The 18,974-nt window shown below is 31.5% G+C and overlaps 3 protein-coding genes across 4 annotated transcripts in view; 2 read left to right on the top strand and 1 right to left on the bottom strand.

Annotated features, from left to right (window-relative positions):
• LOC139499052 (von Willebrand factor A domain-containing protein 5A-like) overlaps positions 1 to 4,016 on the top strand; it is a 57,644-nt gene extending 53,628 nt beyond the window's left edge. The window contains exons 16-20 of one of the 2 annotated variants that reach the window (XR_011658091.1): positions 1,390 to 1,426; positions 2,105 to 2,232; positions 2,902 to 3,115; positions 3,374 to 3,425; positions 3,585 to 4,016. Coding sequence is in view for 1 of the 2 variants with exons in the window: in XM_071287717.1 (XP_071143818.1) it covers positions 1,390 to 1,426; positions 2,105 to 2,232; positions 2,902 to 3,081 (345 nt within the window). In the remaining variant the exon portion in view is untranslated. Of the gene's footprint in view, positions 1 to 1,389; positions 1,427 to 2,104; positions 2,233 to 2,901; positions 3,191 to 3,373; positions 3,426 to 3,584 lie in introns of those variants that run through there. The other variant, XM_071287717.1, reaches the window with a different exon arrangement.
• LOC139499281 (uncharacterized) overlaps positions 1 to 18,974 on the bottom strand; it is a 740,979-nt gene that overhangs the window by 296,969 nt on the left and 425,036 nt on the right. The gene's annotated exons all lie outside the window — the stretch shown is intronic.
• LOC139497823 (uncharacterized) lies at positions 11,105 to 11,806 on the top strand. The gene has a single exon (XM_071286059.1). It carries the CDS (start codon positions 11,105 to 11,107, stop codon positions 11,804 to 11,806), a length of 702 nt encoding a protein of 233 aa, XP_071142160.1.

Raw genomic sequence — 18,974 nt, 5'->3', positions numbered from 1 at the left:
ATTTTGGATATTGGACCATAATAGGTAAAAAAGAAATAAGTTCATTAGACCACATTCATTCTGTGTCAGAAACCTATGCTGTGTCAACTATTTAATCACAATCCAAATTCAGAGCTGTATCAAGCTCGGATATTGTGTCCATACTTGCCACAACTGTTCTAGGTTTGACCTCTGTAGTCGTATAAAGCTGCGCCCTGTGGAGCATCTGGATTTCATAATGCTAGAAGATATTGATTTTATATTTGGTGTATCGTTTAATCATGAAAAGTTACAGATCAAGTTCTAATTTTGTTCTGGTCTGATGATTTTGAGTATGTATTGCCATACATGCAGAATGCTTGTTACAGGGGTGGATCTTTTAAAAAAGGGGGGGGGGGTTCCCAACCCAGAGTAAAGGGGGAGTTCCAACTATATGCTCCCATTCAAATGCATTGATTGGCCAAAAAAAGGGGGGGAGGGTTCCAACCGCCTCTGTGTTTTTCATCAGTTTTATGCTTATAATAGTAGTGTCATTATGCCTTCTACACATGAGCAGTACTTTAGTTCTGAGACTTTCTATTTTTCTGTGTTTAATGAATTCGTTTTACACACAAAAGTCATGTGATAACGCCAGAAATATACCCATTAATATATAGTGTTAGATCAGTACAACAGTGTCTGCATTGAAATGTCATTTGCATATGGGGAATGACACCTTACAGTGGATTTTCAGAAGGGTTAGAGGGAATATATATGAGGGGCGTAATGGGGGGGGGGGGGGGGGGGTATCTGCACGGAAGAACACGAAATAAAATTACCATTTCACGATGAATGAACAATTAAAAATGTCTTGCACGTTGATCTTTTTACCGATTTCACGAAACACGGTGAATAACGAACCTTTTTCATGGCTGCACATGAAATAAAAATGGCAAAAAAACACATTGCACGAAAATAACCCTTTACCAGCCTCATATATGAGGGTATGATTGATGATATGAACCACACATAAAAATGAATAACAGAAATCATTAAAAATGCATTACAAACATGGCAAAAGAAGACTTAAAACAAAAAAGTGTTAGTGGTCTGTTAGACTGACGTGCTGTTCAATTTTGAAGGTGGAGTAAAAAGAATAGAAAATAATGAGCAGAATATATAGAAAAGAATAAAGATGATAGAGTTTAATAAGACAAAGTAACAAAGAATAGAAAATGATAGGCAAAAAGTATAATAGAGAAAAATAAGCTAAAAACTGAAGTCTACAAAAATAAAGGAGCCTCATTTGTATGATAAAAATGCTTGTTATCTGTGTTATCATGTTTATGTATTTAACATTATTTCTGAATTAATATTTAAGCATTTGAAACTCCTTACCCAAATAGCAATTTGTTTTTTATTTATTTTTAGGATGGATTTGGTGCACAGAATCAGCCCAAAAAGTCAGGTAAAATATATTTAAAAAGATTTTCTAAATAAATTTTTGCTTTTTAATACTTTTTTTTCATGTGTTTTAATTTTAGTTACTTGAATGTTTATTTTCATTTTCTACTTTTTTGGGATAAAGATGCATGAAATGCAATCAAAATCCTTAGGTTGTGACTTGGTATCTAAATCACTACCTTCAAGATACACAAAATACACAAATGTATAGAGCATTGATCATAACATTCTTAAATTTACACACTATTTATGAACATTTCCAGGAATTTATCAATGAAATTCATCCTCAGACATTCAGGTCAGTAATTTGAAAAAGGCAGGATAGAAGTTTTAAGTTAATACAAAAAAGCAAAATATACAAAAAAGCAGAATGAGCTACTCAGCAAAAAAATTAGGCAAGAGTACAACTTTTGTAAAAATAAAAGTCAGGATGAACTAATAAAAGAAAGAAGGATCGAATAGAGTGAAAAACAAAATGGTGAAGGACACATCACAGAGATTACTTATAAAGAATAAGCAGAACAGAGATTACAAATAATAACAAATACACCCACAATTTTTTCGTCCTAGCTTCTCCCTTTTACACTGCCGAAAGAATCAAATGGTAGCTCCCATATAAATGTTATAATGTTTTAACACTTATTTAGAGTCAATCAGTACATTGTTCATGTTGTTATTTCAGCCATGTTTCAAGATGAAATGATTGCTGTGATAAGTCTTCAAGACTTTGAGGGTTCATGGACGTCATCAGACCAGCTTATAGAACTAATTAGGATTCCTCAGGCGTTAACTCAACCACCCGAAGGAATTGTATGTTGTCTACACCCTCAAAACACCAGTCTCACGAACATTTACCCCAAAAAAATTAAAATAGGGGACTTTTTGAGAATTCATCAAAAGAAATTTAAAGATGAAAAAGTGTTAAGTTCATACCATTATTGAGCTTCTCTTGTTGGTTTATTGATGTGCAATCTTTTAGCAGATATACAAAACAATGTACATGTGAATTCCATTTCAATTGACCATTTATTAGCCCCTCTTTAAATAGGGGCATTATGACTTTTGGTTTGTGCTTTCATTAAGTTGTTAGTCTGTCTGTCTGGTACATTTGTTAGCCTGTCCATCTGTCCTGCATAAGATTTAATTTTGTTCAAATAATAATAATTTGTACAGGGTTTTTGTACAAAATATAAGTTTGTTGACACACACCTTTTTGCATTGATATCAATTGATAAAAGTGTATCTTCTAAAACATATCAGTTTAATGTCTTAAATTCAAATTTAAATACTTCAACCTAACATTTAGTGATAGTTTCCTTGTCCTCAAACTGGAAATAAGGACACCTAAATGGTTTAAATTCTAATTTTATTTTTTCTCCTTATAACAATTAATGTGAATCGTTCTGTATCATCTATCCTTTGAGCAGGTGTAATATTGAAAAAAAAGTCTATTAATTTTCTATGTCTATTTCATTTCAGGATGGAACTTGCTGGATGACATGCCTAGTCTTAGCATGGTTGGAATATAAACAAAGCAACAGGAAAGATGAATGGGAGTTGTTATATAAAAAAGCTGCTGATTGGTTAATCTCTGAAATAGGAGCAGAACCATTGGCTACCCTGAAAACATTAGCATTGGAAGAGATGAAACAATTATAATTATTTACTAAAGCCTAAATATCCATATTGATAAGTTTACTATATACTTATACCTAATATATAAGCCAAGTACTGTAGAAAACTTTAAACCTGCCATTACACCCTATTGTAGCAATAGGGTGTAATGGCAGGTTTAAAGTTTTCTACAGTATTGTAGCAATAGGGTGTAATGGCAGGTTTAAAGTTTTCTACAGTATTGTAGCAATAGGGTGTAATGGCAGGTTTAAAGTTTTCTACAGTATTGTAGCAATAGGGTGTAATGGCAGGTTTAAAGTTTTCTACAGTATTGTAGCAATAGGGTGTAATGGCAGGATTAAAGTTTTCTACAGTACTTGGATAAGTCAGTGGCGGATCCAGAGGGGGGTTCCGGGGGTTGGAACCCCCCCTTTTTTTTGGCTGATCAATGCATTTGAATGGGAGCATATAGTTGGAACCCCCCTTTACTCTGGGTTGGGAACCCCCCCCTTTTTAAAATGGCTGGATCCACGCCTGTAAGTATATAGTAAACTATATATCAGGTAGTTGTAAATTGATCTGATTCTCAGTTTTAAACATTAATAAAAGTTAAGGTCTTTTTGAATAAGATGTCAAGTCACTAGATGGCAGACCAAACCTTCAAAGTCTCTGGTCAGTTTTGACATGTAAGATCCTCATTTATAGATATATTGTAAAAGTTGAAAGTTTTGAAAGAGATTTTTTTCAATAATTTTGAAAATATTCCGTTGTGTAAATTTTATCTTCAAAAAAGAAGATTGAAATCTGGAATTATAGGGAATGTGAAACAAAATCCTTGCTTATAGATTTCGTCCAGAAACTGTGAAACTAAAATAGTATGCATGTGACATTGAACCTATTTAGAAATTTGATATTTTACCTCTTTTTTTTTATATCAAAGGGGACTAATTTAAGAATGGGGATTCATAAAAGTAAAATTATATGACAATTTTAAAGAAAAAGGGATCATCTTCTCCTTATAATGTTCAAATCAAAATTTGTTATGTTGGGCCAAAAAGTATGAGCTTTTAAAATCTATGTCATTTGGTCTCTGGTGGATTATAAGTTGACTCAGTGGTAATAAAAAAACATCGTTTATTTTTACATTGACAGTTTGTTAAACCTTCTTATTCATATATTCGAGGTAAATAGAATATTTTCTCTGAAACTTGACATACAACTCATTTTAAGTAAAATCATACTTTTAACATTGTTATACATTGACTTGCCTTCAGTTGCACAAAAAATTTACTTCTTTTGGATTCTTTCATTTCAACTTTTTGATTGAAAATTTAGATTTAAATTATTTACAACAGAAAAATTTTGATCAGATCAAACAGTAATGCTTCTAAATTGATAAATAGTTTAAAAATTGCCAAAAAATGTAAATAAATTTGTTTCCAGAATCAATATATAATGTATTAATAAAACATGTAAAAATGGAGCTTCGCTTTCATTGGTTGTATTCAGTTCAATGCATGATTTTTATGTCGATTTATGTTAAGGAAAATTGATGTATATAGCAAATGGATTTGCAATAGTCTCTTAAAAATATATATGCTTTATATTTATTTCCCATTTTGCTCTATTCTTGTTACTTTTGTACGCCATTATTCTCTATACTTTATTTTTCGCCTATTTCCCTCTTATTTCTTTTATTTTGTTGCTCATTTTTCTGCTGTAGTAGCTCATTAGAATCGATGGTGTAAATTCCATCCAGACCCTCTTAAGGAGGTAGACCTATTTTAAGGGAAATAACTCTTAAAATCATCAGAACGTTTGTGTCAACCATTTTCATAAATATATTCTAAGCTTCTATGTTACATAGATTATTTTCAATCTGTTTCAGGTAAATGCTTAAAATTCATTGAGGAAACTTGACTTTTACAAACACATAACTGATTTAAAGAGTTATCTCCCTGTACCAAGGTCTACCCCCTTAAAAGACAAGTTAAAGGCACAAAACAAGATTGTACTCTCTTTCAACTCTTACTAACATGCAATTTTATTTCTAACTTAAACAGTGGATGGGAATTTGTGAATATTTCCCTCATACTTTATGATTTCTTTCCCTTTTCTAATTTAATTTAGACTAAGATTTATATATAACACATTTTCCATATGATAATGCAAATCTATATTTGTTTTCAATATAATGATTGTTGAAACATTTAATTGTTGTAGTTCAATTTTTAATTTATAAGATATGGTGTAAATCTAATTAATCAAGGGAAGTAACCATGGTTTTTGTTATGTAATTTTTATTGTTTAGTTAAGTTTATATATTTTTTTATTATTTAATTAATTTTAATTACTGCATGTACAATATATGTCTATCTAATGTTAAGTTTTGTTATAACTTGTATTATTAGTTATATAGTGTGCTAGTGACCTAATATGGTATGTATGGGTTTAGTAAATTCCATATGGGGTGAGAGTGACTACAAATTTACTGACACCATATATACTGTATTAGGTCACTCGCACATTATGTAACAAATTTATCTTACCGACTATCTAAACATGTCATATTTCAACTGGTGACTTATCAAAATGAGCAAGTTTTCAATACCGTTAGAATTAAGAAACTACCTCCATTCATTATATACAAACAGATGCCAATAATAACAACTTATTAGCTTTGAATGTATTTTGTAAATTTATTTCAATCTTCATCAAATTTTTCGTCTGTTGAAACCTTTAAGATTTTTTCTCAGTATCCTTTTGTTTTTATAAAGGGGCGTAACACCACTACTAACCATGTATGAAATAAGCCCTGCCTCCCAACTAACCTAACATGGAATATAAAGGGCGTAACACCACTACTAACCGTGTATGAAATAAGCCCCGCCTCCCAACTAACCTAACATGGAATATAAAGGGATGTAACACCACTACTAACCGTGTATGAAATAAGCCCCGCCTCCCAACTAACCCAACATGAAATATACACGGTCTCCATTGGACGCTATTAACCAATGCTATTCCTAAAAATGTATAGGAGGTAAGATAAATTATTATATTGTTATGTTTTAAGTCAAAGGTTGTTTGCACCTGAAATATAAAAAGACTTTCATAAATGAAGTTTTTTAAACATGTATTATTGTTTAGTTTTGTAATAATTAGAAATGTTATTTTATAAGAAAAATAAACCTGAAAAAATGTTGTGTTTGAAGTTTCAGGTCAAAAGTTGTTTGCAGTTGAAATATAAAATAACCTTTTCATGTATAAATCAAAGTACTGAAGTACTAAACATCGGATGTCCACAGGTTCATGTGGATGGTCAAAAGCAATTGTCTAAAAAAAATCACACATCTCTTTACTCGAAACTGAGGTTAATGTACAGAGATATATTTTTTCTGAGATAAGTTTGTGTTTGGATGATGAATAAATGACAGGAAATTCAATTTAACTGTAATAACTTTTATATTATAGTGATATAAATCAGTATACACTGATTTGTTGTTATATATTATAATAATAATAACAGTTGCATGTATACATGATTTCCATCCATTTGTATATCATTCTATTCTACTATTCAAATAATAGTGCTATGCAAGTGCATGTTGGACACTTTTCTGTCAAAACTTGATTTTTCTAAAAGATTGGATACTTGTATGCATTCATATTTCCCTGAAAAAAACAATTATTGGTTATTATTGGTCCTTGCCGGTATTGTTGGAAAATGTTCTTTGAGATATTCTTCTGTATGCTTTAACACAAGTTTTTGATACATGTGCATTGATATTATCAATGATTTTTGTCGAGCCTGTGACTTTTGTCACAGAAAGCTTGACATAGGGAAAGTGATCTGGCAGCAGCGGTGGCTACGGTGATAGCTAACTTCTAAAAAGCTTAATAATTTAGAAGGTAGAAAACCTGGAGTGGATGCTTCGAACTTTGTATATGGATGCCTCATGTTACGAAGTTTCCGTTAGTCACATGTTAAATGTCCTTGACCTCATTTTTATTGTTCAGTGACTACTTGAAAAAAAAGTTAAAATGTTTTGTAATGTTAAATTCTCTCTTATTATACAAATGTTAGTAATAGGATAACTATATTTGGTATGTGTGTACCTTGCAAGGTCCTCATGCCCGTCAGACAGTTTTCACTTGACCTCGACCTCATTTCATGGATCAGTGAACAAGGTTAAGTTTTGGTGGTCAAGTCCATATCTCAGATACTATAAGCAATAGGTCTAATATATTCGGTGTATGGAAGCACTGTAAGGTGTACATGTCCAACTGGTAGGTGTCATTTGACCTTGACCTCATTTTCACGGTTCAGTGGTTATAGTTAAGTTTTTGTGTTTTGGTCTGTTTTTCTTATACTGTATGCAATAGGTCTACTATATTTGTTGTATGGAATGATTGAAAGGTGGACATGTCTAGTTTGTAGGTTTTATTTGATCTTGTCCTCAATTTCACGGTTCATTGCTCAATGTTAAGTTTTGGTCTGTTTTCTTAAACTATCAGCAATAGCTAGGTCAACTATATTTGTTGTATGGAAAAATTGTTAGCTGTACATGCCTGCCTGGCATAGTTCATCTGACCTTGACCTCATTTTCATGGTTCAAAGGTCAATGTTTCGTTTTCTTGGTTTATGTTGAGTTTATGTGACAGTTGTAATAAAGCTTTATATTTATAACTATCAACATAATATATATGATTAATAAATAAGGCGAGACATTTCAGTGTGTGCACTCTTGTTTACTTAAATATCTATATTTAACAACAAAACATTTTCCTATTATTAATTTATGTTGTAAACAAAAATGTTTTTTTATCAGTTTTCATTGAAGAGATGTATTGATATCAAACGATAAGGAATGTAATTTTGCACTCGTTTAACTGAGTGTTTTTATCATGCTTACAAACCCAAAACTAATTTACACAATGGAAATCTAGGCGATAGTAATACATCAGAATGACCTCAAGGTCATCACAATGTAAAAAGTCTTTTTTTAAACAGAAAATGTACATTACATATATGATTTTTGAACGTTGAAATTTGAAACAAAAGAAGAATTTTGGTGTATTTTAAAAGGTTCTTATATATAAAGTCAACTTCCAAACAGACTTTCCATATAGATTTTATCAATCAAAAATTGGTCAACAGATGTATTGATATATTTGCATAAGGTCGAGTTCTATCTGACGCAACTCGTATATTATGGAAAAAAGAAATAGGTCTGAGCACTAAATAAAGAGATAACTGGTATTACTGAATACATTGGCCAGTACTACAGTTTACACCAACCACAGACATCCAACCCCTTGTACAAACAAGGACCGACGAGATATAACTACACATGGTCCAGATGTCATGACTTGGTACAGGTACAAAGTATGCCGTGGTCAAATCAGTTTACATGTAGGCAAAACCATCTTAGACTTTAGTTTAACCACTGACAGTATTTATTAATGAAAAATTACAAGAATAAAATGTTACAATGTTACATGAAGTTCAAATGTAAGCAAAACTAGCTTAGACCTTAATTTAACCTGTATTTATTAATGAAAAATTACACGAATAAAATGTAACAATGTTACATGAAGTTCAAATATATCTAGACCTTATGTCACTTAGTTTATCTGCCAACATCATGACAATTTACTAGAACAAGGAATGAGAAAAAGGTGTTCACTTTGAAATATCTTACTGCATATTATATTTCTCTTTTCTCAGATAAATTGTTTTACATTTGTTATGTAGGGGCCCTTTATAGCTGTTTATGTGGTATCATGGCCCTTTTCCAGTGGTGAAGGCTGTAAGGTGACCTATAGGGACTATTTTCTGTGACATTTGGTCGTTTCTGAAGAGTTGTCTCATTGGCAATCATACCACATCTTCTTATTGTATACTAAAATGAATAGCAACATTGTAATAGATCAGCGCTTTTTATACGCCCGTCAAAACGGGACGTATTATGGTATATAAATGTCCGGTGTCTGTCTGTCTGTCCGTCTGTCCGTCTGTCCGGCGTAAACATGTCGCACCGTAACTTGAGAACGACTTATCCAAATTTCATGAAACTTAATATAGTTGTTTCTTATGATGGTCAAATGATCTGTATACTTTTTGGTGAAAATAAGATTTAAACTTTTTGAGTTACGGCACTTTATAACTAAAACAGGGGTGTGTTTTTTTCACATGTCGCACTGTATCTCAAAAACAATTCTTGATTATGACTTAAAACTTTAAACAATTCTTAGTTATATTAATCTCAATATCTGTATACTTTTTGGTGATGATTCAAAATTTCATTTTTGAGTTATTGAGTATTTTGTAAAACAGGGCAGGTTTTTTACATGTCGCGCCGTATCTCAAAAATAAGTTATGATTATTGCTTAAAACTTTACACACTTCTTTGTTCTATTAATCTAAAGATCTGTATACATTTTGGTGATCATTCAAAATTTTATTTTTGAGTTATTGAGTATTTTGTAAAACAGGGCAGGGTTTTTTACATGTCGCGCCGTATCTCAAAAATAAGTTATGATTATTGCTTAAAACTTTACACACTTCTTTGATATATTAATCTAAAGATCTGTATACTTTTTGGTTTTGATTCAAAATTTTATTTTGGTAATATTTAGTTTTTGTAAAAAAAAAATCAGGGTTGGGGGTTTCACATGTCCTGCCGTGTCTCTAAAACAATATATGGTTATTGCTTAAAACTTTCTCATAAACTATTTATGATTATTGCATAAGACTTCCACATAAGACGTCGGGCGTATCATGCGCTCATGGCGCAGCTGTTTATTCTGTGTTTCTAATTTGGCACATGTATAAAATATTTTTGCCACATATTTATATAATACACAATATCCTTTCCTTTCTATGAAGTATTAATAGCTTTTAGAATTCTATCGGAACAGTTTTAGATTTAATACCGTGTATATATTTTATTTAAACGAAAATCAATAAAATGTATATAAAAATACGAAATAAATCTACAAATAAATAATGAAACATGCATGGACAATTTTAACTATAAAGTCAAGGCACAACCCGACCAAAACACCAAAAGATAAAAACCTCAATATTAAGCTGGTTTTCTCTATTTTTGTGTGTGTGATTGTTCACCTCCACCTTCCCCCTATTTTCGTTGTACTTAAGATTGATATAAATTGTATGATTTCAACATAGACTGTACGTTTCAATCGTTTAATCTATCAATAAGTCAAGTTAAAGTTGACCTTAAAATTTGATATGCTTGACCTTAGTCATATTGCATTTAATTTCTTTAATAATTGAATTATATTATTGCATATGCGTGTATGAGTTTAATTTGAAATTTAAATAACATAATATTTAAACTGCCAAGGAACATTTGATATACGAAAGAAAATATAATCAATACCGTTAATTACAATAATATATTATAACAATTAAAAGAGGAATATATGAGGTCGCATCTTAAATTGTATATACTTTAAACAAAACACATCAATAAAATATACTATTTTAAATATCAGAGCTTGCTCAAAAGAATTCTTCAATATAAAATTACAAATATACCAACATAATCAACAATTAAAAAAAAAAACGTTTAGAAAAATGTGTACACCTCAGAGTTGTTCAACTAGATCTTTTTAATGTGGGCTGAAAAAATCAATTTCATTGTTGTTTAAAATTTCTAATTTGAGACCGTTATTTCATCTATATAAAATGGAAAATTACGTAGTACTTTTATAGTATCGTTTAAATGTATCTAGTTCAATCATAATCCGTCTGGCAGATTTAAGTGGAATTAGATATATCGAGCTGTGAGGGATTTTAATAAGAAACACCAAATCATAAAACAAATCGAATGTTTTAATAATATTGAGGATTAATAACATATGAATCTAAACGTTGTATTCCAAATCGGATAATCTGTGTAAATAGAAACAGTAAAACTATAGTGTGTATTGTTACTAGTGCAGCAGAACAAATTTAACTAAATAGGAATAACCATTACAAAAACAGTGGCATCCATTGCATGTGTATCAAGTGAGAGTTTTCGTTCAGTAAAGAAAGATGTCGTGTGCACCAATAGGATGGTCCAGTGGGAAGATGAATCTACATTTTAAGCCAGTTCTTCCTACGGATTCAGGGATGTTTTCCATCATGCATAAATCCGCTAAACGATATAGTCCCAAGGAACTTAGGGAAGACATTAGAAATATCGATATTGCTAGACGGATTTTGCATCGTCAGCGCATGTCTGTCAAACTGTTTGCAGGACACAGAAGACCAGCTAAAGACGATATTCTCGACGTTTCTCGGAGACTTTACAAGGACAGTCGTGAATGTCTTCTAAGAAAAAGTCTTAACCATCTTCCTCCTGTAACACAACCACATTATGCAACTGATGACGTCAGGGATGTTGTGGACAGGCTATCTACATACGACCCGGAAAAGATTCCTGAATCAAAAGGCCAAGTTGTAAAGCTTCCGACGCCAATTGTCTATAAGAAGAAATATACAGAAGAAGAAGTCAGAGACATTGTGAAAAGACTTGCACAATATGATCCAAAAAAATGGCCCGCAGAGTCAAAGGGTGGCGCTCCAAATGTAGTGACACAAATTCCGCGCCAAACCATGGCACGTGTCAAAAAGTGTTCTGCTGATGAAGTTCAAGAAATAGTTGATAGATTGTACACCTTTGATGACCAGAAATCTGAAAGTCGCGGAAAAACTGCCATTTCTCTTCCAGCACGTGGTAACACTTGGATCTAAATTTGTTTATTTGTAACGTCTTCATGTTTAAATTATTTACAACAAAATGTCTTGTTATTAGCTTAACGTTTATGGTGTTTGCCAAATAGAAGATTTTCGGAAGAAACATATCTGTTTATTGAAACAAAAATCTAAATAACGTTCTTGTAATGTATCTGTGATATTCATTGAAAAAGGCAAACCTACGAAACTTAATTTATATCATGGAATATTTTCTCAAATTGCCGTAAGTACTATTGGTCAATCAGTTAATCGATATTATGTCTTGGAAATTTGAAGCCATCGATTAGACAAGTTGGGGAAATTGATTATAAGTAATTTCTATCCAGAATATTGCGGTTTAATTGGGCAAATTGAACAATCATTTAAAATAAAATCTAAATCTCTACATGTGTAAACAACGATATATACTATAGCATTAAAAATCCCCCTAGATGTTGAAATATGCTGTTCAATATCCCAGCCATAAGTCTCGGGTAAAAAAAAAGACTGATAGTAACCAGTGTATATAAAGTGCGAATCCAGCTAGTTCATTTTCACTGTCATATGCGGGTATGTCTATTGTAGAATAAAGGATCATGGGAAAACTGTATTTGTTTACGTTTTGAAAATACCAAATTAATTGATTTGAAGGAAAGTTTATACATATTTTCATTGTGATATGTCTTTATTATGTATGTACACATAGCATTAAAGTTCAAATAAGTGTTATAAAAGCAACATAATATAGCATATCGATTTTTGAAAGCGATCCATTTTAACTATAGATGCGATGAATTATCACTGTTAGTGCAGTCATTTCTGAAGTGGAATTTTCGAAGATGCGAGGAATTTTTATTGTAGAATTATGTGATAAATGCACTTGAAACAAATGAAAAAACTTAGTTGATGACTTTAGAATTTATGATAAATGTATTTTCAAATTGAAATACAAACTCCTCATTCATTCTTTACCAAATATATAGCTTTTCAAACTTGTAACAAAAACGCTTCTCAAAATGTCATATTGTTTTCTTCAAATTACGTTTTTCCTTGATTTAAAAAAAATAATTAAAAGATATTTCTGTATTTTTTTGAAGTCAAAGATTGATATTTCGGAGTTTAAGTGATGTCTGTGTAAAATAGAGACGAGCACATTTGAGGACGTTATCTTCCACGCAATAAATACACTTGCGAACAGAGAAATATGCATCTTGAAACGCAATGGTGACAGAAAAGCTTATAAAAGATTTACTTTCCCCAGTTGTACCCTCAACTGCACAATTTCCTTATTCTGAAAAAGACAGTTTTGGTAGAACAAATGTTCGTGACTCGATTGTTGCTTGCATGATTTTAACTGTATAAGGTGAAACGGTATGTGACATAAATTATCCACAGTCATTAAAACATGAAATGTAAGGTGTGGGCGAACTTTTTTGTTTGCATTGGTACGTGAAGTAGAGCACCCTTGATACAAAAAAAATTATCCGTAATGAACAGCTCGATACCAGAGGAGGATTTAGGGGGACAGGGGGTTGCCCCCTTTTTGGGAAAACATTTGGTAACTTTTATATGGAATCACTGGAGCGAGTCCCCTCTTAGGTAGTCATTGGACCCCTACTTATAAAAATTTCTAGATCCGCGAGTGGATACTACCACAGAGGTCAAACAATGCACATTTGGATAATTGTACACAACATGCATGCTACAATTCATGTTTGATGATCTTAGACCCTTTGGACCTCTATGTGGGCTATTTCGGTAACTTGGTAAAAATCCCCAAACTGGATACAAGGTTAGATTCAGCATGTCAAAGAACCCCAAATATACATAAGGTCTTTTGTCTATAAAATTACATGCATGGGATACATTTGTTATTGAAGGCATGACTGTAACAATAAGATGAAGATAACAAAAAATATCTTATTCTGGGGTCTCATGGGGGGGGGGGGGGGGGTCTGATCCCTGATCCCGCTTACTGCTTTATCAGATTCCTGTATCCCGCTTATACTATGAAGTTTCTCATTTTAATTTTCCGTGTCCCGCTATACTTTATTTCTCGTTTTCACGACACAATCATTTGACTATCACGTGTCACGCTTACAAAAAAATCGGCAATTCCGCGTCACGCTTATACCCCAACGCGACCCACTATTCTACTCTTTTCTGACTCATATTAAGCCCATTATAAATATATTAAAAAAGTGTGTTTTTTATCCCTTTTTATCCCGTCTCGTTTCGGGTTGAGCCACAGATAGATAAGATGTCGTATGTGACAATGAGACAACTCTCAAAACGAGTCACAATTTATAAAAGTATACCTTTATACGTCAAAATACGGTCTTCAACATGGAGTCTTGGCTCACACCGAACAGCAAGTTATAAAGGGCCCCAGTGTAAAACCTTTTAAACGGGAAAACCAACGATTCAATCTTTATCAAGATGTACGTAATTAGTGGTGAAGTGTCATGGAAATGGATAAAAAAAAACAAGGATATGGAAATGGATAAAAAAAACAAGGATAAAGATCCCTATACGATTCATAAGAAATTTTAAAAATGGAATACATTTGAAATAAATGTTATTTCTATTGAATTTATTTGGAGTGTTTTAAAACCAAACTTTCCTCCGTAAGTTAAATTTTATCAAATCCGTCTCTTACTTTATCTATTGTTTGAGCAAGTCGGCTAAATTAAGGCTTTACGGCTAATTTCCTAATGCATGTAAAGCAAAACTTTGGTTGACTTGATTGCTTAGTTTGTATAATTGTTTATACAAACTTTGTAAATAAGATTGACATCTTTAAACAATATGTATCGGCATAGTTTAACCTGTATTTATATAATTATTATATTTGAATTAAATTGGGTGTTATCATAATGATTGTACAAAAAAAACCCCAAAGCAAGCACGCTAACTAAAGTCTTGCTTTACATGCTTAAAAAAATACGTTGTAATAGATAAAAAATAAATATATCATACAGTGAAAATGCGCCGCATATACAATACTAATGAATCGCTCTACAGTGAAAATGAAAGAATAGTATCATTATTCGACAGTAAACATGACTCGCATAAAGAAAGCATCATAGTGGAATTCAGTTCAATATGAAGAAACTGAATGACAAAACCTATTCTACGTTATACAACTTTAATAATTGTGTTGAAATGAATATTTTTTCTGCAACAACATCTTACCTGTTAGTTATAAAACACCTGCACGATCTGTTCGTGAAATGTCCTAAATATTCACCTATTTTGGTATATATTTCACAGTTATTTAACTAATTTTCTTCATTTTCTTCAAAAAATAAAAAAAAAAGTCGTCTGTTTATTTACCATTCTACATCAAAAATTTCTGGCATATACAGTGAAAATGATATTTTAGAATCCGCACTTTACATACACTGGTAACTGGGAAAATTTAGAGACTACCATAAAGTCGAAATGCTATAACTCTTAACATAGTATATTTTTGTATCCTTATTCATAAGTTGAAACATTAATAGATAGTATGTGGGAATACGTTAGCTAGGCAGTAATCCCAACGAAAAAAAAACCCATTAAGATATCTAAACATATATCATAAACATATATAACATAAAGATATTTAAACATATATATCATAAACATGTTTAACTCCGCCGCTATTTTGCGCCTGTCCCAAGTCAGGAGCCTCTGGCCTTTGTTAGTCTTGTATGATTTTTAATTTTAGTTTCTTGTGTATAATTCGGAGTTTAGTATGACGTCCATTATCACTGTATTAGTATACATATTTTTTAAGGGGACAGCTGAAGGACACCTACGGATGCGGGAGTTTCTCGCTACATTGGAGACCCATTGGTGGCCTTCGGCTGTTGTCTGCTCTATGGTCGGGTTGTTGTCGCTTTGACACATTCCCCATTTCCTTTCTCAATTTTATTGCCGGAATAAACGGACAACTTTTTTTTAACATTTTAGAATTGTATTTCTTTTTACCACAGGCCATCAAAACAAACCAGCAAGCTTAATCAAAGCAAAGAAAACAATTACTTTTGACTGATCAATTTAACACAATAATGTTATTCATACTATTGACGGGTGTTTATAGATCTGTTGATCTTATTAATATATACTTTCAACATCACAATTAAACAAGGCTCAAAAAGATATAATCGGCTTTGATATTTAATGCCAAGTATAAGACGTATACATATTAATACGATTTATGTATATATACCAAAGAAAATCTACTGTATTGTTAGTTAATATACTAGACCACAGTTCGTGTAATTTTAAAAAAAGTTTATATTTCGATTGATCCTTTTGATAATGGCTATTGTTACAATTTCAAATGTATTTTCAGGTCATATGATTATAATAGATTGGATTGGCAATAACTGTCAAACGTCTGGCTTTAAAGTTATATAACATATTATTTAAAATGTTATTTATATGTATTGTGATCTTGATTTGTTTGAGGAAGGGTAATTCATTTTTGTGTTCTTTAATTGTTTATATGTTACTTTTCTCTTTTCTTCTCTTTTTTGTTCATTATTCTCTTCCTTTTTTAAACATAGATATCTATTTAAGAAACCAATTTTTCTCTATATCCTTTAATATTTTCCCTCATTTTTTCATATTCTTTATATTTTGGAATTTCTTCTGCACTGTGACCTTCTGCTGTTGTCTGTTCTATGGTCGGGTTGTAGTCTCGTTGACACATTCCTCATTTCCTTTCTCCATTTTATTTGACCTGTTTTGTCTATCATAAATCTATAAAAGACTATTTTGAGATGGGTGAAATTACCACTTAGTTCAATTTGAGAAAACAATGCAGTTAACACTTACATTATATATTTAATAATTTAAAAACTGCCTTTCACAGTACGTTTTAAATGACAACCGTCCCTGCATATTATCAGTGGTTGTCTCGTTTCATAATTTACAAATTTTATTTTTCTTGGAACTTTAGAGAATTTGGCTTCGATGTTTTCCATTTAGATAAAATCATCATATATACCAGGTTTTAAATTATGTACGACATACGCGCGTTTTGTATACACAAGACCGCTCGAATAACAAGAAGGCAAAATGAAGTACGAAGTTAAAGAGCATTCATGGAAGACCCACTATTCCTTGGAGTTTATCAAATTCAGCGAAGGTTAATTATTCCTGTGGGTAAAAACACATTAATATTCTAAAATTCAAAGTTATGTTAAAAGTTAATCTGTAATTAATATGGGGACGATGGTAGAAAAATAATAATAATAAAAAAAAAATCGGGAACATTTCCCGAATTTTTCATTCTACTAATGAACTCAAAATCGTTAACTTTTTTTTCAGATCTACTTCCTGTTTCGGTTTTCCCCGCATTCGCGCAGGAATCCACTTCCTTTTCCGGTCTTGTTTGCATGAAACTTTGAATAAGATATATATTTATCAGTCTAGTAAAATATAAAATTGGAACTCAATACAAATTCATTTTTAATAATTGTTTGATATGAAAAAAAAAACACGTTACCTGATGAAAGCGTTTTTTTTGTTTATATTGAATATGACGTCATAACTTAAAAAACGTCACAACTTAAATCCGAACCAAAATCGGAAACGTTGCGGTATTTCCGTTTCTATTTTTTAACAAATATTTAAGTTACAAAAAAATAATTCATACAGACTTCGTCCCCATTTACAGGTAATGCCTGCCTCATATTATGTATTTGTTTACAAATTCCTGACTAGGGGCGATCTAGAACTTGACGACTATATGTATATAACCTCTAGATGTCATTTCTGTCAATGGATTGCTCTGATCGTGAATCTAAAATATTGTGTCTTTTCAATTGCAAGCAATACGTTTTAAAAACGAGATCGGTATTCAAAGACAAATAAGAAAATCCTGCATTGTTCACTATTATTGAGCTTAGATTTTTTGAAATCAACCATTCAACATTGTTTTTGTAAAACGGGTTAGGTATTTTGAAATCAACATATCAACATTGTTTTGTAAAAAAGGTTAGGTATTTTGACATCAACCAGTCGATCAACATTTTTTTGTAAGACCTATTAGGTGTATTAACATCCGCCAATTAACATTCATTTTGTAAGGATAACAACAACAACCATGCATATAGGTATATTGACATAAAGAAATCAACATATTTTGAAGACAGTAAATGTGTAGTAACAACAATCAACCAATCACCGTTGTGTCTGTAAGACAAGTTAGGTGTTTTGAAATTAATCAACAAATTGACAAGGTTGTGTGAACAGGTTAGGTGTATTACCATCGATTAACCAACATTGTATTTGTGAGGCACAGGTTAGGTGCACTGAAAGCATGGACTTTATACGTAATTGTATTGGCGATTGTCAATCGACATTTTTTTTTGTCAGACGGCCGATATATTTACAAAAATAGAGAATAATGGGAAAATTATAGAGAAAAATCGTATAATTTTTTTTTTAAAAATAACGGAATGAATGGCCCGATTCCAAACCCTCATTCAGGTTCATCAACTTTAAAAAAAATAATAATGGAGTATTTGACAAAAAACGTCAACGGGATTCAATCTGAATGGTTAACAAAAGTCGAATCTCCAACAACATGAACAAACTTACTTTACATATAAAAGTTACACCTAATATTTTTTATCAATATGATATATATATAGTGCAGATATCTAGTGATGTATGGGACATTTGTATTCACGCTCAATTTACATACACAATGAAATGTGAATTAAATTCCAAAAGCAATATTTTCAAATGAACGAAGTGATTTTTTCTCGGAACTTTAATTGCTGCTAGATAAATTACAATGTATAGCCTTAAAACAAAAGACGGATATGGGTTAATGAAAAAGATGAGAAGTTTTGTATCTACAAAATAAATATTTAATGTTTCGCCAATGGAATCAATACTTTGCCATGTAATATCTTTAAAACAGATAATGACAAATCAATTTTTTCAAAGAATTTTACTTTTGATCAGACTTGATTGTTCTATTTACGTCTAAAATACGGAAATCAAAACTATTAGTAAATGAAATATTCATTAACGTTATTTAAACTTTAAAAAATAGGTAAACAGCTCTGATAGAAATATAGTCTAAGTTGTGTGTTGTTTTCTAACCAGTCTTGTTATATATTGTTTTTTTCTACGTGCCTACATGTGAAGACTATTGGCTACACGCGTCCACTTAATATAT

The sequence above is a fragment of the Mytilus edulis genome, chromosome 12 (genome assembly GCF_963676685.1).
Source record: "Mytilus edulis chromosome 12, xbMytEdul2.2, whole genome shotgun sequence".
Lineage (NCBI taxonomy): Eukaryota > Metazoa > Mollusca > Bivalvia > Mytilida > Mytilidae > Mytilus > Mytilus edulis.
The sequence above is the reverse complement of the archived record's forward strand: the minus strand, read 5'-3'. Positions and strand labels throughout refer to the sequence as shown.

Coding starts and splice junctions, on each gene's coding strand:
- LOC139497823 (XM_071286059.1), top strand. CDS start 11,105: ATGTCGTGTGCACCAATAGGATGGTCCAGTGGGAAGATGAATCTACAT.